Source organism: Esox lucius, chromosome 21 (genome assembly GCF_011004845.1).
Source record: "Esox lucius isolate fEsoLuc1 chromosome 21, fEsoLuc1.pri, whole genome shotgun sequence".
Classification (NCBI taxonomy): domain Eukaryota; kingdom Metazoa; phylum Chordata; class Actinopteri; order Esociformes; family Esocidae; genus Esox; species Esox lucius.
This window is the reverse complement of record NC_047589.1, coordinates 5,665,703-5,691,061: the sequence shown is the minus strand read 5'-3', so window position 1 is coordinate 5,691,061 and position 25,359 is coordinate 5,665,703. Positions and strand designations below refer to the sequence as shown.

The 25,359-nt window shown below is 44.6% G+C and overlaps 2 gene segments (V, D, J or C); both read right to left on the bottom strand.

Moving 5' to 3' along the window:
• LOC106024145 overlaps positions 1–1,047 on the bottom strand; it is a 458,405-nt gene extending 457,358 nt beyond the window's left edge. The window contains 2 exon segments of the V gene segment in view: positions 544–856; positions 999–1,047. Coding sequence covers positions 544–856; positions 999–1,047 — 362 coding nt within the window.
• Positions 1–25,359, bottom strand: part of LOC105008451 — a 966,635-nt gene that overhangs the window by 640,160 nt on the left and 301,116 nt on the right.

Here is a 25,359-nt window from a genome sequence, read left to right as displayed (position 1 = left end):
TGTTCAAAGACAATAATGAAAATAATGATTATGACGGAGAAAATGTGATGTGTATGTTGCTTTCTAACCTTCTTCAAAGTTGACCTTTACTGACCAGTGTTCCATGTAATTGTCTCTGCCCCCCAGACACGAGCACAGATAGACCCCAAGGGGTGCTTGAGCTCCTGGCCCTTCTTGCACATCGGTGCCCCCATTCTACCTGCAGGTGTCATTAACTCAGACAGACATGTGTCGTCCATCTATGTGATGCACATTGAAACTGATGTGTGTGTAGAAGCTGATGGGTGAATGGCTGCTGGCATATTTGGGGAGCCATTAAGCCCCCTTATATAGGTCTGTGCCCTGACTACGATGATGATGGAGAACATGTGATCTTATTATATTTTCTAATCTTATTCAAAGTTGACTTCCTCTACTGACCAGTGTTCCATGTCACTGTCTCTTCCCCCTCAACACCTGCAGTAGGTCCCAGCTGTAACAGTTCAGTCACTGTGCAGTCTGACTGAGGGAGGTTTTTGTATGGCTCTGTATCACTGTGTGAACACCCAGACACTGTTGGGAATGTGTAAACTCTGACAGTAGTAATCTCCTGCATCTTCAGCCTGGACTCCACTGATGGTCAGAGTGAAGTCACTCCCAGATCCACTGCCACTGAATCTAGATGGAATCCCAGACTGAAGTGTGTTAGCACGGTAAATTAGGAGTTTAGGAGCTCCTCCAGGTTTCTGTTGGTACCAGGCTAGATAATCGTTGCCAAGCACATTACTGCTGACTTTACAGTTCATAGTAACTGAATTTCCTGTTCTAACAGATTGAACTGCAGGTGACTGAGTCAGTATGTACTGTCCTCTGGATTCTGTAAAATAAAATAAGGACACCCATATTAAAGGAATAAAACACAGTAACACATTGTACATAATATACATAATAGCATTGCCATATATCATTCCTTTCTGTAGATTAAATAATTTTTCAACATAACATCTAATAAATCTTACCTTTGAAAAAGAGGACAAGTGTCCAGATGAAGATGGTTATAAAAGTCATGGTTGTTGTGGGTTCAGTTGTAATGAAGGACAGATCTCAGTCATGAAGTGTTAAACTCACAGGGTTATAAACACTCCCAGATCACTGAATCATGTGCTGTCTATACAGAGCATCATCATTATGCAAATAAGATTCTGGTCTTCTCTCTATTCACCATTATTCAGTAAATATACACCAAGCAGATCCATCACATTAGTCTTACATGGAAATGATGTCATAGGACATGGATATCTATTTTCAACATTTGATGATAACATTAAACAAGGCAATACTGTTCACATTCCAATACAGTATATGACATGAACAAAGCATTCATCTAAGCATGACACAAGATTCATGGCCTGATGACCTTGAACCAAATACAAGGTAGAGAGAAAGAAAGACAGACCCAGAGAGAGAGAAGGGGTACTTTCACCGACACCATTAACAGGAAGGGTAAACCTCTGAGAAGAGTTTGTAGTCAAACCTGAGTTGGTCACATATTCCAAATACAGGATGTGATCCCAGATTCTACTTCATAGAGGTGACAGAACAGGAGATGGTAAGAGACCCTGAGCCAAACACAAACACAAAAGGACCCTTACATACAGTGTCTATCAGAGTCAGGGGATATTCTTCACCTTCTACATAGGTACATTAAGCTCTGGTAAATACTATCCACTGCTATGTTTAGCAACAATAAGCCCTGGTAAATACTATCCACTGCTATGTTTATTTACATTAAGCCATGGTAAATACTATCCACTGCTATGTTTATTAACATTAAGCCCTGGTAAATACTATCCACTGCAATAGTGAGAAATATCTTTCCAATTCCAGTCCTAACCATCTAGTCTTGTAACATTGATGTATCTGATTACATTTCTCCATTAAAATAGTACGCTTATGACCATGAAATATAGCCAGTTGAAACAAAATTGCAAGTTCATTAAGCTATGTTGAGCTCAAACCAGATGAGTTCAAATAACTTGTCTGATTATTGCAAATCAAAGCAAATGTGAATGACACATATATTATTATTATTGTTATCAGGACAGTTTCTTCTTATAATATTATTTCAGGTACAGTCAGTATTTTATATTTTATCTCACTGATCCGAGATCCGCGGCCACCATGTTTGATCCTACTCAGGATCTTATGGACAACTAAATAGCTAAATCCCGATGGATAAAGGGTCACACTTATAGTTATAAACCAAAGTAAGTTGTTGTAAACGTTCTTTCATTCTTTTTGCTCAGCTTCTCTGTATGCATCTTATTTCTGGCAAAATCTAAAATTCCTGGAGAACTGCTATCTTTGATAATTCGAATGCAATTGTATACTCAACCGATACATTTTATCTGTTACATGAATTTTTGACTCTTTAGAAATATCTATAAAACAGCCCAAAATCCTGTTTGTGATGGAAATTCCATGTATCGACACTCTTAAAGGAGTAAGAAACAGAGACAAAGTGGGAATAGAAAAGCAGACATTTCTAAAATGTACAGTAGTTCATGAAATTCCATAACAGTCCGCTTTTGAAAAATCCCTTGCAATTCTACTGAACAACTATGGGCGTTATGACAGAAACCAGTGATTTGGCAGACCAATCAGAACTCAGAATCTCAGTTTAGTTTCAATGGCATTTCCTGTTACCACTATGCCATTACTGTCATATTTCATTGTTTTAGGCTGAAACTAATGAAGAAAATTCATAATACAATAAAAAATATATGTGTTCCCCTCAAACATTTGGATATACCGCCTTTGATATTAAATAATTTCATTATTTTGACAGAGACACTTCATTCTGTTTTGATGTAATGACACCAAACGGCCACCAGCTGGCAGCATAGGACCGGTAGCGCAGTTTGTATTTACTTGTCGTTTTAAAATCCGTAAGATACCCACATTTTTTCCAAATGCCAAAGAACATCCCCATAGTATGTTGACAGAACATTTTTTTTTAAATCATATTTACAATAGAAACGATGTAATATGGTGCTATAAATCATAAATAGCGACATACTTGTAATCCGAATGGGTCTTGACACAGTCACCTGTCTGAGCTGAATGGTCACTGTCATTTCCTGGACAAATTCCCCTTCCTCAGCTCGTTGGTGATGGTCAAATATAAGTTCTGAAATGTTTTGGGTTGAAAACAAAGAGCTATTTTGCATAAATGGAACAAAAACTACATTGGTAATCGCTATTATTGACATAACCCTATCCCATTATTCCTACATCATAGAGGTCATGTTTCCAGGCGTTATGGCATACTAGAAGCGTTGTTTCTGATTGGGCAACGAGGACTTACAAATAAAGGAAGAGTTGGCTTCTCCATTTAAAGACGCACGTAATGGTGTCAGTTTTGGTGCAAATCCACTTTGTCCTCATGCAAGCTGTGATCACCATAAGAACACAGTGTACCAATCTCTTTGTTAGAATGCCTAGATATTACCTAAAGTCAGTCATATGATTCTAGTAATTACTTTTCTGGATATTTATGGAAATGAACACTATTCGTTAGTCAGAGGTGGCTACTTGGTGAAACTACTATTTCCTCATGCAGGCTGTGATCGCCATATGAACAAAAACTATGAATGGATCGCTTTGTTAGAATGTCTAGATCTTTATCTAAAGGAAAGCGGACAATTCTAGTTATTCTGGAAATTTATAGAAATGTAGCCTACACTATGCGCTCTGGTTGGTGACCAGTTTTGGTGCTCTACTTTTGGCTGTGAGTCTCATAGGAACACAAACTACATACGGATCGCTTTGTTGGAATGTCTGGATATTAGATAAGTATGTTTCTAGTTATTACAGTTTAGTTCAGGATATTTATAGACATGTACACTATGGCTCAGTCAGCAGTTGCCAGTTTTGATGCAACTCTACTTTTTCCTCACACAGGCTGTGATCCCCACAAGAACAGGAAGAGGAGCTGCGGTGCCATTACGTTACAGTGGAGGTAGGGGCTTATCATGGACTCCTCTTTGATTCCGAATTCTTAATCCAGCTATGCCTAACACGAGGAAGTGACTGGCTGATCCGGTTACAGGCAGCAGGCAGAGTCTGTGTGTGGCAGTATGTGTAAGGACACACGTCCGTGTGCACGTGTCCACAGCAGGCTTACAGGTCAGTATGGAATATCTGGCTCTCCTATCAATCATGCCCTGATCTCTTCAGCTGTATGGGAATGTGTTGAGCAGCAGGATTCCTGGAACACAGCTGCCGCATGGAGGTCCAACATCCAGATGCCTGACCCATATATCCCCAAAAAATGACTGCCATTTGAAAGGTAGCACAAGGTCTTACACCCTGAAACCTCACTGTTACACAAACCTTCTGGAAAACGGTTCAATTCCTTACAAACTGCTTTCCTCTGCTCCAACGTATCCTTTGACTCTTGCCCCATTACAGATGGGAAATGTTATTGTCCATGTCTACCCGAACGTCACGTTGTTGTTTTGGTTCTGTGTTTCATTTTGTTTCTGTCCAATGTTATTTTATCAAGTATTCTGTTTCCTTCCTGTCCGTATTCTTCCATTTGCCCCAGTGAGCATGCTTTAACATAATGACTTTAGTTGATTACGCTGAATAATAATATTAGCTACGCGCGGTGTGTCTGCCTTGTCGTGGATCGATGAGCTTTTCCCAGTTAACTGGTGTTTCTCACGTTCAGCTGGTGGAGAACGCAACGTACACATTTGAGCTGCTGTTCTAAAAAGCCATAGAGGAGCATCCGGATGATGTTGGCTCTGCCACTGAGAAGTCCAGGCACATGGTGCTCAATGTTTGATACTTCAAAAATGTTTGATTCGTTGCTCCTTATCAGTAATTTCATTCAATTGGGTCAAAATCAATGCAGGACCTCCCAGCAGCCGGCGCCCAAGGCAACCCCAAAGTCGAGGAGCAGGCTGGTCGTAGAAATCAGCTGTCAAGGATGGTTCACAGATGTCTGCTGCTTGGACCTAGCTGCGATCCTCAGGGCCATACCCCGCTCAGTCCACTAGGTACTGGACCCGACCTGTTCCTCGTGTGGAGGAATGGTGCAGGGAGTTTTGAGTATCATCCACCCAGGGGAGAAAGTGTGTCCACTCACCTGGACGGTCCATGTATTAGGACCAGATGAACCTTCACAGCTCTTGATTAGTACGCTCCGCCTGCCCGTTAGCCTGTGGGTGATACCCAGATGTGAGGCTGACCACGACCCCCAGCCTGGACATGAAGGCTTTCCAGACACGGGATGTAAACTGGGGTCCGTCACAATGTCCTCCGGAAGCCCATACAGCCAGAAAACCTGCTGAAATAGCATCTCTGTGGCCTGGGGGGCAGAGGGGAGGCCGGGTAGTGGGATGAATCTGACCATCTTAGAGAACCTGTCCACCGACACAGCAATGGTGGTTTTCCCCTCTGCAGGTGGTAGGTCTGTGATGAAGTCCACTGACAGGTGTGACCAAGGCCACTGAGGTACTGGGAGGGGGTGGAGCTTCCCCACTGGAGCCCTTCACCACCCCTTAGACTGTGCACACGGAGCACGACAAAACGTAGTGCCACACAGTCCTCCACATTCCAGGACACCAATACTTCACCCTGAGGGCCTCCAGGGTCCCATGTTTTTGTGACCCAGTCCATAAGATGGAGGAACGTCTGGGGTCCAGCAGAAGTGTTGAGGTTGGTCTTTTAACAACGATGTAAGTGGTGCCGTAACGGTGCTGAAGTCCCTGATGAACTGGCGGTAAAAGTTGGCAAACCCGATCAAACTCTAGAGTTCTTTGATGGTCTTCGGGACTTGCCATGACTTCACCTCCACCTTCAGCTCCTCTTTCCGTATGCCCTCTGGACCAATGTGGTATCCAAGGAAGGAAACGGTGGTAGTATGAAACACACCCTCCTCCACTTTTACATACAGAGGGCTCTCGACCAACGTAGTTCTACATGTGACGGCCAGGCAGGCTTTCCGGCACATCCCAGAACCTTCAGCTTACTCCAGGTGATGGTGGGGTTGTGCTTTTGAAGGAAGGCCCAGGATGACGGGATGTATGGAGGACAACAGCACCAGTAGTTCCAGTCTCTCTCGATGGCAGCCGTTGATGGTAAGAGTGACAGGGCGGGTCACGTGGGTTATGGAGCCGGACCCCACAGGACGACCACCCAGTGCTTGTATGGGAATGGAGGACCTCAAACGGTGCAACAGCAACGGTTGTGCAGTAACCAGAGACTGGTCTATGAAGCTCCCTGTGACTCTGGAGTCAATCAGGGCTGTTATGGGGTGAGAGAAAGAACCATCAGACAGAAAAATTGGGTAAAAGAACAGGCTGGCTATGACGTTTAAACACAAGGCACCTACAGTGCCCAGTTGCGTCTGGGTGGAGCAGGAAGAAATAAAAAAAAATTGAGATGTGACTGTATATGTCATCCAAGGCCCAGACTTCTGTCTCTGTGTCTGCAGGAGTCTGAATATACTGACATTTACATTCTGAAAATAGAATGAACACAGTCACATGAAAGACATTTAAAATCATGTGTTCAATAGTTCTGAATAAAAACAGTAATGTTACTATATAAATTACTTTGTGTAAAAGTAACTACTTTTAAAACCTGATTTTTTTTTTAATTGTTCACACATTAACAGCAGATGTCTGGCCACATGTTGAAATATACTCTTTGCATGAATCTATTTCTGAATGTTTCTGATATTCTTGACTAAAAGACATGACTGAATAGACTTAAAGTAGAATAATAAGAATGTGACAACTGTGCCCTCTGCTGCTTCACCTCCCCCTGCAGCAGACAGGCTGACAGAATAACACACCTAAAAACAGAAGGATATGGAGCAACAAGGAGCCAAAGGCGAGACCGGTTTTGCGGAGGCAGTCAAGGTACATTCTACTATGTTGGCCAGCCTAGGCGCCGCAATGGACACTGTGTTGAAAGCGATACAGCGCCTAGAGCAGAGCCAGCAGAACCCCGCAGCACCGGCCATCTCTCCGCCTCCCCAGGTTGCGTCGCCCAACATGGGGGCGATGCACATTCCGCTGCCCAGGGACTACAACGGGACGGCGGACCGCTGCCAGGGTTTCCTGCTGCAAGTGGACATTGCGCTCCAGGCAATGCATCCTGTGCCGACCGATGCCCAGAAGATCTCCTCACTCGTCTCCTGCCTGTCCGGGAAAGCCCTGGAGGGGGCCACCGCCGTTTGGAACATCGAGCAGCCCACCCAGGGCATCTACGCCGACTTCACCTGCCGCTTCCGAGCCGTGTTCGACCATCCTCACGAAGGGAGAGAGGCGGGTGAACGGCTGTTCCACCTACGGCAGGAGACGAGATCGGCGCAGGAGTTCGCACTGGAGTTCCGGACCCTGGCAGCGGGATCGGGGTGGAACGAGCGGGCTCTAATCGACCACTATCGGTGTAGCCTTTGCGAGGACGTACGGAGGGAGCTAGCTTGTCGAGACGTGTCCCTCTCCTTCGACCAACTGGTAGACATGTCCATCCATCTCGACAACCTGCTGGCTGCCCGAGGACGTCCCGGAAGAGGCCCGCCCGTTCCACCCTGCCAACCAGACGCCGCTGTCCCCATGGACCTGGGGGCGGCTGCGCTTTCGGGCAGAGGTCGCCTCTCGACTCCCCGAGTCGAGAGGCGACAGGCATGGCACTTCCGAGTCACCCCAGATAGCACATGCCCATTCACCACTTACCTCTTCCCTCTCTATGTGCACTGTCCCTGTTACGTTCCCCGGCTTTCCGTTGCTTTCCCAGTGTAAGGTGCTGGTAGATTCAGGCGCAGCTGGGAATTTCATGGATATTTCCTTTGCTCTGCATTCACGCATACCCCTTCAGGTCCTCACTACCCCCCTACCCGTGAGAGTTTTGGACAGCCGGCCACTAGGGTCGGGTTTGGTCACCCGATGCACTGTTCCCCTCCTTATGGTTACCGGCGACCGACACAGCAAAACCCTTTCATTCCATGTAATCGACTCACCCAGGTTCCCAGTCGTTTTGGTTTCCCCTGGTTGTCCCTACATGACCCCGTCATCTGCAGGTCTAGTCAGAGTCTTTCGGGGTGGTCACGGAAGTGTCAAGGTCGGTGTTTGGGTGTTTCCGTTGGCTCGACCTCAGTGGAAAGTCCAGACAGTGCTCCCGCCGTGCCAATTCACCCCGAATAAAGGGACTTGGCTGCGTTTTTTTCCAAGGCTAAGGCCACTGTGTTGCCACCACACCGGCCGGGGGATTGTGCGATAGACCTCATTGACAGAGCCACACTCCCAAAGGGTCACGTGTATCCACTGTCCCGTACCGAAACGGAGGCTATGGCCGCATACGTTAAGGAGGCGCTGGAACAAGGTTACATTAGGCCATCCAAGTCACAGGTCTCCTCGAATTTCTTTTTTGTGAAAAAGAAGGACGGTGGTTTGCGCCCGTGCATCGATTACCGGGCGCTGAACAAGATCACCATTCCGTTCCGCTACCCTCTCCCTTTGATCTCTGCGGAGGTGGAGAGGATGCACAGGGCCCGCTGGTATAACCTGGTACGTATCCGGGAAGGGGATGAGTGGAAAACAGCCTTTATGAATATTTAGTAATGCCGTACGGTTTGATGAATGCTCCATCAGTCTTTCAATCCTTCGTCAACGATGTATTCCGGGACTTGTTGTACAAGGGCTTGGTGGTGTATATCGATGACATCTTGATATACACTGCCACCCGCGCCGAACATGTCTCGTTGGTACGTAGGGTGCTTGTTAGACTGCTGGAGCATGACCTGTACGTGAAAGCCGAGAAGTGTCTGTTTTTTCAGTCGTCTGTGTCCTTCCTGGGGTAACGCTTTTCCTGCACAGGTGTGGCTAGGGAGGAGCCTCACATTGACGCCGTGCGTAATTGGCTGACCCCAACCACAGTGAAGGACGTGCAACGATTTTTAGGCTTCTCGAATTACTACAGGAGGTTTATCCGGGGCTTAAGCCAGGTCGCGGCTCTGATCACCTCCCTTCTGAAGGGGGGGGCGACCCGGTTACAGTGGACCGTGGAGGCGGAGCGGGCGTTTGTGGAACTGAAACACCGTTTCACCACCCCTCCGGTCCTGGCCCATCCCGACCCGTCGCTCCAGTTCATCGTGGAGGTGGACGCGTCCGACTGTGGGCTTGGTCCCATCCTCTCCCAACGGACGGGGAGTCGTAACACGCTCCGTCCCTGTGCCTTCTTCTCCCAGAAGCTCAGTGCGGTGGAGCGGAACTATGACATAGGTGATCGTGAGCTGCTGGCCGTGGTTCGAGCCCTGTCGGCGTGGCGGCACTGGTTAGAGGGGGCTAAACACCCTTTCCTCGTCTGGACGGACCACCGAAACCTGGAGTACATGCGGGCAGCGAGGAGGCTGACCCCTCGCCAGCCAAGGTGGGCTATGTTCTTCACCCGGTTTGTGTTTACTCTTACCTACAGGCCGGGGAGTAAGAACGTCGGGGCCGACGCACTGTCCCGCCGGCATGACACGGAGGAGAGGCCAGTGGATGATGCTTCCGTGCTCCCGGAGTCGTGCATCGTGGCACCGGTGGTATGGGAACTAGACGCGGACATCGCTAGAGCGCACCGCGACGAGCCCTCTCCGCCCACATGCCCTGAGGGTCGTACGTATGTGCCGGCGTCTGTCAGTGACCGCCTCATCTACTGGGTGCATACATCTCCCTCCTCCGGTCATCCTGGTATCGGGCCAACGGTGCGTGCCCTGGCCGTTAAGTACTGGTGGCCCACTTTAGCCAAGGACGTGAGGGTGTACGTCTCTTCCTGCTCGGTGTGCACCCAGAGTAAGGCACCCCGGCACCTACCTATGGGCAAATTGCACCCCTTGCCCATTCCAGAACGACCATGGTCCCACCTATCAGTTGATATCTTAACTGATCTTCCCCCTTCACAGGGCCATACCACCATCCTGGTCGTTGTGGATCGGTTCTCCAAGTCCTGCCGCCTCTTGCCTCTGTCCGGCCTTCCGCGGTGTATCGTCCGGGCGACTGGGTCTGGCTCTCGTCCTGGGTCTGGCCCCGCGGTTTGTGGGGCCCTTTAAAGTCCTGAGGAGAGTCAACGAGGTGACATATCGTTTACGCCTTCCCCCTGACTACCGTATTAACCCCTTGTTTCATGTGTCTCTCCTCAGGCCGGTGGTGGCTGGTCCCCTTCAGGGGTGTGAGGTGCGGGAGGTTCCCCCCCCCCTCTGGACGTCGAGGGGGCCCCGGCGTACTCCGTCCACTCCATCATCAACTCGAGGCGCCGGGTGGGGGGCCTCCAGTACCTCATGGAGTGGGAGGGGTACGGCCCGGAGGAGCGGAGCTGGGTTCCGGTGAAGGACGTCCTGGCCCCCGTCCTCATTCTTGAGTTCCATCGGCGTCATCCGGATCGCCCTGCTCCACGTCCCCCGGGTCAGCCGCGGGGCTGCGCATCAGAGGGGGGGTACTGTGACAACTGCGCCCTCTGCTGCTTCACCTCCCCCTGCAGCAGACAGGCTCCAGCGTTCGACATCACCAGCCTTCTGACACCACCGTCCATCTCATTATGCATTTCACCTGTGTCTTGTTTAGCGCACCTGGTTCTCATCCTCATCATTCCCCCCAGTATATATGTTCCCTCTGCTTCCCCTGTCTTTTTGTGTTATTGTCTCGCTGTTTCAAAGAGCCGTGTTGTGCTTCACATTTGTATTTCTCAATTATTAAAAGATACACTAATTATTACGCCGTTCTCCTGCTCCTCCTTTTTCGCCCCGAAGACGTGACAAAGAACAATTAGTCAATATATTGGTCTCTCAAAAGTGTGATAATCACACCTGCATTTAGTGTTTTATTACTCGTATCACAACTTAAAGATAGTGACAGTTTTCTCTACCTCCAACCTCCTGGGAACAGAGTGAACATCTGGTCACAGAACTGCTCTATTCTGGGACATGTAGAACCACCCAACCCTGTCTATGTAAATCTTAGTTTCCCTCCCACAGCCACCAGTCCAACACTTGAGAATGTTCAGCTTCTGAAATCCCCTCAACTGGTCCAGATGTGAGGGACTGCTTTTAACCTCTGTGGTGGATTTAGGGATGGAGACATACCAGATACGCCACTAAGTAATACATTACAGATAACATGTGTCTTTTATATTAGACAGTGTATATACAGTACATGTGTCCTGTGGTTCAGACCAGCATAATGTCACATCCTGGCATAGCAGGCTTGTCGTGCCAGTGAGATCCAATGCCCTCTCTCCCTGGTTTGGATCACAGACACCTGTTCTGTTGTTAATCACCCTCACCTGTTTCCATAACCACTGTTCCTATGTAAGTTCCTCCATTCCCACTGTGTCTGGTCTGTCTTTGTTTGGTGTATTTCAGTGTTTTAGTCATGTTTCCTTTGGTTATAGTTTAAGTTCTTCTATTAAATGTCCCCGTTCTCTCAGTGTTTGTGTCTTGCCTGGATGGAAGATGAGATGCTGGAGGGCTAGTAAAGGGCACTCTTATCTCTGGTCTCAAGATCAAATCCCAAAACCCAAGTGCACTGAAGAAGGCATTGGCCTGCTTGGCCACTCACTTTGTCATGGGAGAGTACAATGGTGAAAACTGAATAAGGGCGTCAGCAAAATAACAAGATTTTTATGTCGTAATGACTACAATGATGATAATGATGATGGAGAAAATATGATCTGAATAACGTTTTCTAATCTTATTTAAAGTTGACCTCTACTGTCCGGTGTTCCATGTCACTGTCTCTTCCCCCTCAACACCTGCAGTAGGTCCCAGCTGTAACAATTCAGTCACTGTGCAGTCTGACTGAGGGAGGTTTTTGTACGGCTCTGTATCACTGTGTGAACACCCAGACACTGTTGGCATAGTGTTCACTCTGACAGTAGTAATCTCCTGCATCTTCTGTCTGGACTCTACTGATGGTCAGAGTGAAGTCACTCCCAGATCCACTGCCACTGAATCTAGATGGAATCCCAGACTGAAGTGTGTTAGCACGGTAAATTAGGAGTTTAGGAGCTCCTCCAGGTTTCTGTTGGTACCAGGCTAGATAATCATTGTTATACACATTACTGCTGACTTTACAGTTCATAGTAACTGAACTTCCTGTTAAAACAGATTGAACTGCAGGTGACTGAGTCAGTATGTACTGTCCTCTGGATTCTGTAAAATAAAATAAGGACACCCTTATTAAAGGAATAAAACACAGTAACACATTGTACGTAATATACATAATAGCATTGCCATATATCATTCCTTTCTGTAGATACAATTATTTTTCAACATTACATCTAATAAATCTTACCTTTGAAAAAGAGGACAAGTGTCCAGATGAAGATGGTTATAAAAGTCATGGTTGTTGTGGGTTCAGTTGTCATGAAGGACAGCTCTCAGTCATGAAGTGTTAAACTCACAGGCTTATAAACACTCCCAGATCACTGAATCATGTGCTGTCTATACAGAGCATCATCACTATGCAAATAAGATTCTGGTCTTCTCCCCTCAACCATTGAGAAGAAACCAGCCCCTTCATTATCTCAGTCAATCATGTCTAGCAGGAAAAGTCCTGTATTTTCCTGGCTAAACAAGGGTTAGTGTTTAACATTTTATTCACATTTACACTTTGCATACTAGTTTGTCATTAAGTCAACTTAACCATCCTGGCCCCCTAAAGTACCGAGGAATTTTCTTTCCCTAAAAACCGACTTCTGGGACATTATTTAGAAATGCAATGTGTGTTGGACCAGTAAAACAAGGTTCTACAGAGAACATTTCTGCGATATGGTACGCAATTTTTTTGCGTACCATATCGCACACCACCATGCCTTCACTGTCATTACAAATACATGTTCTAAAATGTTTTGGGTTAAAAACAAAGAGCTATCTTGCATAGACGGAACAGAAACTACATTGGTATTCCCCATCATTTCTATGGTGGTTTCATTAAGTATGCTGTGACCTAGATAAATGAGTAATTAACAGACCATAGGGTCCTCTGTTTATCTGTTGAAGAGATATTTGCTTGACCAGAGAATGACCTGGCATCTGTTCTGTGTTCAATGTGTGAGTAATTTGAGTAGGAGGCATGGCCAGTGTAGGAGCTACAAAGATGCCTGTCGTACCTAGATTCTTTGATTACTCTGAGTGTGGTCATACTAGGTGGCGATATATCGATTATCTCATGCGCATGTACAGTCATGTGAAAAAATTAGGACACCCTATGAAAATTTGTGTTTTTTAACATATTTAGACATATGGATATTTAATATCAATTTTAACAATACTGAGGGATTCGAGTAATATAACTAAACAAGTAAAACTGAAGAAAATACTTTTTAAAACTTTCTGTAAAATGTAATAAAATAAACATGCAATTTCTGGTGAGGAATAAATTAGGCCCCCCGCACTTTGTCCCACTTAAAATGGCTGAAATCACACCAGGTAGAAACAATAGTTTTGTTAGCCCCCCGGCACAGCTCCTGCAGCCGGGCAATAACTTTCTCTTGGTCACTGGGAAGAAAAGCCGTCGACCAGTTAAACCTTAATCGTTGCTAAATCCAACTGAGACTTTGAACAGGTTTTCCCAACTGGAGTCGGAGTCAAGGCCCGAGCCTTCTTCGGAGGGGAATGATCGGCAGGCATGTTCTACCGGTGGCCTTGAAAAACTAAAAACCTTAGTCATCGGCGATTCCATTACACGCAGTATTAGACTAAAAAATCAGCCGGCGATCGTACATTGTTTACCGGGGGGCAGAGCCACCGACGTAGCCATAAATCTGGGGTTGGTGCTAGCAAAGTCTAAAACTGGTAAGCATAGAGAGTACAGAGATATTGTTATTCACGTTGGCACCAACAATGTTAGGATGAAACAGTCAGAGGTTACGAAGAAGAACATAGCATCAGCGTGTAAACTAGCTAGAAAGATGTGCAGTAATGTGTATAACAATGATTATCTAGCCTGGTACCAACAGAAACCTGGAGGAGCTCCTAAACTCCTAATTTACCGTGCTAACACACTTCAGTCTGGGATTCCATCTAGATTCAGTGGCAGTGGATCTGGGAGTGACTTCACTCTGACCATCAGTAGAGTCCAGACAGAAGATGCAGGAGATTACTACTGTCAGAGTGAACACTATGCCAAAGATGTGTTCTAAAATGTTTTGGGTTAAAAACAAAGAGCTATCTTGCATAGACGGAACAGAAACTACATTGGTATTCCCCATAATTTCTATGGTGGTTTCATTAAGTATGCTGTGACCTAGATAAATGAGTAATTAACAGACCATAGGGTCCTCTGTTTATCTGTTGAAGAGATATTTGCTTGACCAGAGAATGACCTGGCATCTGTTCTGTGTTCAATGTGTGAGTAATTTGAGTAGGAGGCATGGCCAGTGTAGGAGCTACAAAGATGCCTGTCGTACCTAGATTCTTTGATTACTCTGAGTGTGGTCATACTAGGTGGCGATATATCGATTATCTCATGCGCATGTACAGTCATGTGAAAAAATTAGGACACCCTATGAAAATTTGTGTTTTTTAACATATTTAGACATATGGATATTTAATATCAATTTTAACAATACTGAGGGATTCGAGTAATATAACTAAACAAGTAAAACTGAAGAAAATACTTTTTAAAACTTTCTGTAAAATGTAATAAAATAAACATGCAATTTCTGGTGAGGAATAAATTAGGCCCCCCGCACTTTGTCCCACTTAAAATGGCTGAAATCACACCAGGTAGAAACAATAGTTTTGTTAGCCCCCCGGCACAGCTCCTGCAGCCGGGCAATAACTTTCTCTTGGTCACTGGGAAGAAAAGCCGTCGACCAGTTAAACCTTAATCGTTGCTAAATCCAACTGAGACTTTGAACAGGTTTTCCCAACTGGAGTCGGAGTCAAGGCCCGAGCCTTCTTCGGAGGGGAATGATCGGCAGGCATGTTCTACCGGTGGCCTTGAAAAACTAAAAACCTTAGTCATCGGCGATTCCATTACACGCAGTATTAGACTAAAAAATCAGCCGGCGATCGTACATTGTTTACCGGGGGGCAGAGCCACCGACGTAGCCATAAATCTGGGGTTGGTGCTAGCAAAGTCTAAAACTGGTAAGCATAGAGAGTACAGAGATATTGTTATTCACGTTGGCACCAACAATGTTAGGATGAAACAGTCAGAGGTTACGAAGAAGAACATAGCATCAGCGTGTAAACTAGCTAGAAAGATGTGTCGGCATCGAGTAATTGTCTCTGGCCCCCTCCCAGCTAGGGGTGGTGACGAGCTCTACAGCAGACTTGCGCAACTCAATCGCTGACTGAAAACGGAGTTCTGCCCGTCGCAGGAGGTAGAGTTTGTAGATAACTGGCCTTCTTTTTGGGACTCTCCCAGAAATAGGACCATGCCTGATCTGCTGAGGAGCGACGGACTCCATCCTAGCTGGAGTGGTGCTCTTCTTTTATCTAGGAACATTGACAGGAGTCTCACTCCTATAGCTTTAACATGAGATATGGTGCAGGTCAGGCTGCAGGCTGTTAGCCAGCCTGCTAGCATAGTGGAGTCTGTCAATAGCATAGCCAGAGTAGTTAGTACAGCTTTACCTATTGCCACTGTGACTCGTTCCAGGCTGAGAAAAGTTAAACAAGGTAGTGCTAACAAAAACAACCTTATTAAGATAAAGCCTTCCTCCACCTCGGTCAAAAATATCACTTGTATCACTTCGCATCTCAAAATGGGACTCCTAAATATTGGATCTCTTGCTCCAAAGGCAGTTGCAGTAAATGAATTAATCTCTGATCATAAACTAGATGCTATTGGTTTATGTGAAACGTGGCTAAAGCCTAATGAATTCACTGCCTTAAATGAGGCCTCTCCTCCTGGCTATACTAGTGATCATATCCCTCGTGCGTCCCGAAAAGTAAGGGGTGTCGCTAATATTTATGACAGTAAATATAAACTTACTCTCAAACATATCACAGAGTTTCATTCTTTCGAAGTTTTACTCATGAAAGTTAACCAGGCCGATAAATCATTTTACATAGCTACTATTTATAGGCCTCCCGGGCCATACACATTGTTCCTCAATGAGTATCCTGAATTCTTGTCTAACCTTGTAGTCATGGCAGATAGTATTCTAATTTTTGGCGATTTCAATATTCATATGGAAAACTCCAATGATCCTCTTCAAAAAGCCTTTGAAGCCATAATTGACTCAATGGGTTTCATCCAACATGTCTCAGGTCCAACACATTGCCACAATCATACCTTAGATTTAGTCCTGTCACGAGAAATAGATATTGTAGATCTAATAATTTACCCCCAAAATCCTGGATTATCGGATCACTTTCTTATTACATTTACCGTTAAAACAAGAAATTCACTTGCCCCCCAAACAATGAGTTTCAAAGCCGTACTATAAATTCTCGGACTACAAATAAATTCCTTGATATTCTTACAAGTTCGCTCATTAACGACAGAGTAAATAAATCTGTAAACGATCAAATCTAGGATCTAAACTCAATACTGCGAAATACATTAGACATAGTTGCATCACTAAAAACTAAAGAAATACGCAACAAGAAACTTGCTCCTTGGTACACCGACAATACTAGAGCACTTAAGCAAGCCTCCCGAAAATTGGAGCAAAAGTGGCGCTCCACCAAGTTGGAAGTATTTAGACAAGCCTGGATAGACAGTTCACTACAATACCGAAAATCACTCACGTCTGCTCGATCAACTTATTTCTCCAACCTGATTGAGGCGAACAAAAACAATCCAGAATTTCTCTTTGATACAGTTGCAAAGTTAACAAAAAAGCAAAGCTTAGCAAGTGAAGTGGGTCTTCACTTTAGTTGTAATGAATACATGAACTACTTTGATGAAAAGATCGTCACCATTAGAAAACAAATAAGTGACTCCTTAAATAGTTATGGCCCTCAAAATCTCAGTTGTCCAAAAAATTTCCTGAACCTCCCTGACCAGGTGTCAATGGGGACACTTGAATTTTATGATACCGTATCGCTCGACACATTTACAGAATTTGTAATGAGTTCTAAACCCACTAACTCTCAACTAGACCGATTCCTACAAAATTACTTAAGGAGTTATTTCTTGTGCTAGGTCAGCCAATGCTGAACATAATAAATTGCTCCCTTTCCTCTGGATGCGTACCAAACTCACAAAAAATTGCGGAAATTAAGCCTCTTCTAAAAAAATCTTATCTAGATCGCGACATATTAAACAATTATAGGCCAATATCGAACCCCCCGTTCCTCTCAAAAATCTTAGAAAAATGTGTTTCCCAACAACTGAATGCCTTCCTAAAGACAAAAAACATTTATGAAATACTCCAGTCCGGTTTTAGATCCCATCATAGTACTGAAACTGCACTCGTGAAGGTAACAAATGACCTTCTAATGGCCTCAGACAAAGGTTCCGCATCCGTCGTGTTGCTTCTTGATCTTAGTGCTGCTTTGACACTATTGATCACTCCCTTCTCTTAGAGAGACTGGAAACCCATATTGGGCTACGTGGACATGTTCTAGCCTGGTTTAAATCTTATTTATCTGAAAGATATCAGTTTGTTAGTGTGGATGGCATATCCTCTGACAAGTCAAAGGTATGCTTTGGAGTTCCTCAAGGCTCAGTTCTGGGCCCATTATTGTTCTCACTATATATGCTCCCTCTGGGCGATGTAATCCGAAATCACAATATTAACTTTCACTGTTATGCTGATGACACACAGTTTTATATTTCAATAAAGCATGGAGAAGCCCCTAAATTGGCTATTTTGGAAGCATGCGTTTCAGATATTAGGAAGTGGATGACAGAGAATTTCTTGCTCTTAAACTCAAATAAAACAGAAATGCTCCTTTTAGGACCCAAAAAACAAAGAGCGTTGTTAGCAGATCTCACTGTGAGCCTCGACAGCTGCATGGTCATATCCCAAAAAACAGTAAAAAACCTTGGCGTTACCCTAACCCTGACCTCTCCTTTGAAGAACATATTAAATATGTCTCAAAAGTTGCTTATTTTCATCTTTGAAACATTGCAAAAATTAGAAACTTTCTATCAAAAACTGATGCAGAAAAATGTATCCATGCTTTCATTACTTCTAGATAAGATTACTGCAATGCTCTTCTCTCTGGTTATCCAGACAAATTAATAAATAAACTTCAATTAGTGCTGCACACGGCTGCTAGAATCCTAACTAGAACAAAAATTTCTTAACAGATTACTCCTGTCCTGGCGTCCTTACATTGGCTGCCTGTTTGGGTTAGGGCTGATTTTAAGGTTTTACTCTTAACCTATAAATCAATACATGGACTTGCTCCTACTTACCTTGCTGAAATGATCCAGCCATACATACCTACACGTAACCTTAGATCGCAAGATGCAGGCCTTTTAATTGTACCTAGAATTTCTAAACAAACAGTTGGCGACAGGGCCTTTTTTCATAGAGCTCCACTCCTGTGGAATGATCTGCCAATTAAGGTTAGAAATGCAAACTCAGTGCAAACTTTCAAGTGTCTACTAAAAACTCATCTCTACAGCACGGTTTATAATTAGGTGTAGCCTGGCCCGGGGGCGTTAAGGTGACCAGTAGGCTTGATACTGCCCACCCTGGCTGTCTTGCCAGTTGGGCTCTCGTCGCCACTGGGATGCCCTCCCTCCAATGCCTTTCGGGGGAAGAGTCACTGGCTTGTTGTTGACTCTCTGTTGCGCACTTGTGCAATTGGGCTGTACGCTGCTAGCAATACTCGGCCCTCATTCAGGGGGTTGCGGTTGGTGGGTGTCCCTTTGGTTGATGCCTGGCAATGTGGTTGGATTGATTTTCTGCCTGTTGGGCCCTGTCCGGGGCCTCCCCCGGGTAGGGCCACAGTGTCACCGGACCACCCCCATCTCAGTTGCAAGGTGTTACGCTGCTATATTATTGTGCTGGGGGATATGAGGGATGTACTACTAACTTTTCTAGGTCTCCTCCAGTTTTAAATTTTAGGAGGAGAGGAGGTCCTGGTCCACACCTGCGGATTACCTGGTTTGGGGGGCTCATTGCTGTCCCTGTCCTTGTCCACCTGGTCATACTTCTGACCTAGTCTAGAATCAAATAGACTCTGGATTTAGCCCAGAGAAATGTATTTATTATTCCAATTGGACTCTTAATATCTCACCCGGCACAGCCAGAAGAGGACTGGTCACCCCAATGAGCCTGGGTCCTCTCTAGGTTTCTTCCTAAAATTCGACCTTAGGGAGTTTTTCCTAGCCACTGAAATTCAACACTACTGTTGTTTGCTCCTTGGGGTTTAAGGCCGGGTGTCTTTGTAAGGCACTTTGTGACAACTGCTGTTGTAAAAAGGGCTTTATAAATACATTTGATTGATTGATTGATTGACAGGTGTATCACATCAGGTGCATTTTGAAGGAGGCTTGCCCTATTTAAACCTCAGACATTCAGTTTGGTGTGCTCCTGACGTGAGAGTGAACACCATGGTGAGATCGAAAGACCTGTCTGAGGCCTTCCGAAAGAAGATTATTGCAGCTTATGAGTCTGGTAAGGAATTAAAATTTTTCAATAATAATTCAAAATAAATCAGCCATTCCACTGTCTAGAAAATAGTGTACAAGTGGAGGACATTCAAAACAACTGCCAACATGCCCAGGTCTGGCCGTCCAAGCAAGTTCACCCTGAGAGCACACCGCAAGATGCCAAAAGATGTCTCCAAAACCCCTAAAATGTCATCAGGGGACCAACAGCAGGCTCTGGCGTCTGTTGATGTGAAAGTGCATGCCTCTACAATAAGAAAGAGACTGCCCAAGTTTAATCTTCACGGGAGGTGTGCAAGGAGGAAACATTTACTCTCCAAGAGAAACACTAAGGCCAGACTGAAGTTTGCCAGGACTTCTGGAATCATGTTCTTTGGACAGATTAGTCTAAAATTGAATTATTTGGACACCAGAACAGAGGACATGTTTGGCGCACACCAAATACAGCATTCCAGGAAAATAATCTCATACCAACTGTGAAGCTTGGAGGTGGAGGTGGCATGGTTTTGGGATGCTTTGCTGCAGCAGGACCTGGCCAGCTCACCATCATAGAATCCATCATGAATTCAACATTGTATCAGAGGGTGCTTGAGCAACATGTGAGACCATCTGTAAGAAAATTAAAGCTGAAGCGGAACTGGACCTTGCAACATGACAATGACCCTAAACATACCAGTAAATCCACTAAAGACTGGTTAAAAACTTAGAAATGGAGAGTCCTGGAATGGCCCAGTAAAAGCCCAAATCTTAATCCCAATGAGATGCTGTGGGGTGACTTAAAATGGGCTGTACATGCAAGAAACCCCTCAAACATCACACAGATTAACCCTTTGGCGCGTACGATCACACCAGTGTGATCAATCTAGAGTGGTCCCTGGAGCGTACGATCACACTGGTGTGATTAGAACGTCATGTTTAGAACGCACCATTAGCATACCTAGCTACAAGTAACGTAACAATGGCTGGTAAAACCGCGCTATTATTTACTCACATTTAGCTCAAACAGTGTTTATAACTATATTTCCTGATTGTAATTGTTTCAAGACCATACTATGATATTAACCAGGTAGAAAGCATTCAAATCGGGACAGGAAGTGTTAGTTACGTACCAACAGACAGCCAACACTAATGCACAAAAACGAATTATATTAGCGACTACTACCGATCAAAACCATTGCAAAAACTTTCTAGAAGTTACGTTCCCCGTTGTATGCATTTTATATAGTTTATTCATTTTCACTGCATTGAATAACTGGTCACGATTTGTTAGCTAGCAGGCAGCTGACGTTTGCTAGCGGTTAGCTGACGTTTTCTAGCTAGCTACAGTAATAAATCAACCAACTTTTGTAGCTCTTAGAATTCGAGTCAACGAGAGAAGCTTGCAATGCAATGCATGTAGTGTTCCTTACCTAGCAAGGTGACTGTTCAAAGGCTGGCGTGAGTTCAAATGCTGCAGAGTACCGAAGTCACGTGCAAAAAAACTCACGCTGGGGGGTCGGTAAGGAATATTTGAAACTCACGCGTGAAAAGGTTAAAGCATTCTGCATTGAGGAGTGGGCCAAACTTTCCTCAGACCGATGTGAGTGACTGGTAGAGGGTTACAAGAAGCGTCTCACTGGAGTTATTTCAGCCAAAGGGGGTAACACTAGGTATTAGGGGGTAACACTAGGTATTAGGGGGTAACACTAGGTATTAGGGTGTAACACTAGGTATTAGGGGGTAACACTAGGTATTAGGGGGTAACACTAGGTATTAAGGGGTAACACCAGGTATTAGGGGGTAACACTAGGTATTAGGGGGTAACACCAGGTATTAGGGGGTAACACTAGGTATTAGGGGGTAACACTAGGTATTAGGGGGTAACACTAGGTATTAGGGGTAGGGTGTCCTAACATTTCCCTCAGTTAAAATATGTCTTTTGTTTAATGAGTAAAACAATGTTATGTTTTGCTGTTTACCTGCAATTAGATCACTTTCTTCACATTTCTTAATGAATAACTGAATATTTAATGGGCTGTCCTAATTTTTTCACATGACTGTAAATATTTAAAAAACTTTGACTCAAGGCCGATTACAATTTATTTTACAATATTTATAGAACTGTACACTATTCACTGTTTCTGCGAATCTGCAGAATGAGACCCTGGGCTACCCCATGGTTGGCGAATGTGAAAATCAGCTGTCAAGGACAACAGCTGCGTTCCTCAGGGCCAATAGTCAGTACGCTCCGCCTGCCCGTTAGCCTGTGGGTGATACCCGGATGTGAGGCTGACCACGACCCCCAGCCTGGACATGAAGGCTTTCCAGACACGGGATGTAAACTGGGGTCTGCCACGATGTCCTCCTCCCATACAGCCAGAAAACCTGCTGAAATAGCATCTCAGCAGCCTGGAGGGCAGAGGGGAGGCCGGGTAGTGGGATGAATCTGATCATCTTAGAGAACCTGTCCACCACCACAGTGATGGTGGTTTTCCCCTCTGCAGGTGGTAGGTCTGTGATGAAGTCCACTGACAGGTGTGACCAAGGCCACTGAGGTACTGGGAGGGGGTGGAGCTTCCCCACTGGAGCCCTTCACCACCCCTTAGACTGTGCACACGGAGCACGACAAAACGTAGTGCCACACAGTCCTCCACATTCCAGGACACCAATACTTCACCCTGAGGGCCTCCAGGGACCCATGTTTTGTGCACCAGGTCACCAGCCGGCTCTGCACCAGCTGGGGGACACGACGCCAGTGTGGGATCCAGTCTCCCTGCCTTCTGAATGTCTGTGTCAATATCCCAGGAGACAGGACCCACGATGCAAGAGGGGGTAGAATGGGTGTGTCTCTGGGTAGTTCAGCCCCCCAGTTGTGGAGGCGGGAGAATGCCTCAGCCGTGACGTTCTTCGTAACGGGGCGGTACGTCTGGGTGAACTGGAATTTTCTGGATGTAGGTGCAATTGGCTTCTTAAGGTAAACACAACAGTAAACATTATGGCAGGAAGGATAAGGTGGGGTTTGAGTGAAACCTATGTGACACAAGACAGATGGGCAGCATTTTACCACACCCCTTTTTCCACTATAAGTACTGATGATTGTCATGTATTTAGTTAGAGACTTCTCTGATTATTATTTTGTAAGTGTTTGACGCGTCTCTCTATTTGCAAATAATCTATAAATTGTGCCAAAGGTATTTTGTCTCTGTACTTACTCCTTTAAGAGTGTCGATTGAAGGAATTACCATCACAGGGTTCCAACATTTTTAATTCCCAGGCAATAAATAAGTGTTGTGTCAGCGGTAAGATGTTTGGTGTTCAACAAAAGGGTGCCATGGTCCAGCATATATTCTATAAACCCCCAGGGTTTAATCTTTTGATGAAACAGACTTCTTACAACCGGTGGGTTCTACAATGTGCGTGTAGCATGGTGTTTATCCACAAGCACAGAATTACGTGTGGGAAACAATCTTGTAAGATATAAAGAAGGGGTCGGGACTTGGGGAGTTTCAACCCATTTTTCATTTTAACAAGAGATGGGCCTTAAGATCAGATCCGACCTGTAGTAATGGTCCCTTAATAACCACTATTACAAACTGTGGTATATGCAGGTTGGAAACCATCCCGTGTCTCACTGTTTTTACGTCCGTGTCTCCAACACAGCACTATTGTAAACAAACACTGCATGAGCAATGCTAAAATGCCTGGGCCGACCAGTCCAAAATATTGTTAAATGTTGAATTTTGTAATAGATTTTTTTGTTTTAAGTCAGCATTAACTCTTACATTGCATTATATGGCAAAACTTCACAAAGTTACCCAGAATGTAGCATATCGATTTGCATGAACAACGGTGAATCTTTGAGAGGTCAAGATATGTTATTTCAGGTAAAGAAACATTCGTAAAGGCGTCTTTTGGAATTGTACAAAGGGGATCAACGCAAGATAGTTTTCTTCACATTGGTAGAGCTGCGATAACTAACGAGAACGGTGTTTCTACCGGACAGGAAGTATTAATATATTTGTTTGTCAAACGTCAACAATCATCAGAACTAAATAGTAATGTTTTATCCAGAATTGTAATCACAATTTATATCTAACGTGAAGAACAATGACATGTAACCAATGACAAAGTTAAGAGGCGTGACCTGCTTAAGTCGCCCCGGCTGCGATGTAAAGACTATTAAATCCGCAGATTCAACAGAAGTCAGCTGTTGTTTTCCAACGTGGAGTATGCCGTTTACGTTGTAAGTACAAGTTATTTTATTTGAAGTAATTGATTTGAATTGTGCTGCAATTACAAACGCTAACAAACCACACATTTGGACCTTTTAAGAATGTGTAAATAAATTTTACGATTGAGCAATCCATGCACTTTTATCTGTCATTCATATGGTCTGTTTAAATCTCTGGTTTAGGTTGAGCGGAACTAAACCCAGCCATGTTTGGTAAACACAATTTTGGGCCTTCAAATCTTGGTAAGTACACTTTTGACATTATTGTAAATCAGATTTAATTACTCATATACGCTTGTTAACCCTCTTTGTAATTATTTCAGACCAAGTTACCAGCATCTGCGTCAGTTGGACTGGGCGGTTGTGATCTTACACAACTGAGCAGATACTTTTTGTGTGAGTTTAATTATTTACAGACATTTTTGTCTTGTACTAAAATGTTATTAACAATTACGACAATATGCATACAGCTGAACCTTTGTACTCTCTTTACCAACCAACAGATTGAGGAACCCTGTAACGAGGACGCGCATGGAGGACGCGCGCCACCCCTCCCGACGTGGTGTTCGGCGCCGTCATCGCCGGTCTTCTAGCCACGCCGCTCCTCCTCCCACGGCACTGTCCTGTCTTGTTATTGCACACACCTGGTGTCCATTCCCTCATTAGGTTGCCTATATTAGTTCCTGTGTTTCTGGGTGTCTTTGTGTGGTATTGTTCTATGTCTTTATATTGTGGAGAGAGGCATGTTCGTTTGAGCGTTTTATTTCGCCGTGTTTTAGCGTGCCTTTGTTGTTGGATTGTTTATTTTGGGAATACAGTTTTGTTTATCGCCTCCCTGCGTTTGGCTCCAAGTTCTTTCGATACACTCCACTACACCCAGCCTTGACAAACCCCCGGTGATGAAACATAGTACATCACCATAATGGCTTGTTATGGACACCCCACCTTTTGGCTGCACAGCCTCAGGAGATTTTTATTTCATTATTGTCTTTCATGCTTGAAAGCTGAAGGTAATACATATTTTACCGTCAACTCATCCAAACTGTGATGTATATTAATGTATGTTTGAGTTACAATATTTTAACCTGAATAGTGGATCGTTATTTACACGTTAAGCTAGAGAAATGGCAAAAGAAAATGCTAACAACAGACCAGACACGGAACAATCAATCGACCACACCCTAAAATACAAATGAACCAACCATTACTTTGTTACACAGCGATGCACACAATAATCCTCAGATACAAGGCTTGTTAACTGACCTTAGCAGCCCCCATTTTTCCACACAATCTAGTTGACTCTCCTCAGATTTGATAATGTTGAATTACGACAGTTGATCAATTTATAAAATACTGGTGAAGTTGGTGATTTTGACACATTCAATGCATTTATTATGGCAGCTTCCGACTTTGTACACGGGCCTGGTGATCGCCTGCAGATTGAGTTGATTGGTGAATCTCTGATAGCCCCCGTACATGTGACCATGAGAGCGTATGAATATATTGAACAAACGTTTGGTAATTTACTTGAAAGTGTTATGCAGAGTAATGCTTAGATTATGATTGATGAATCACTAGAACTGGTGG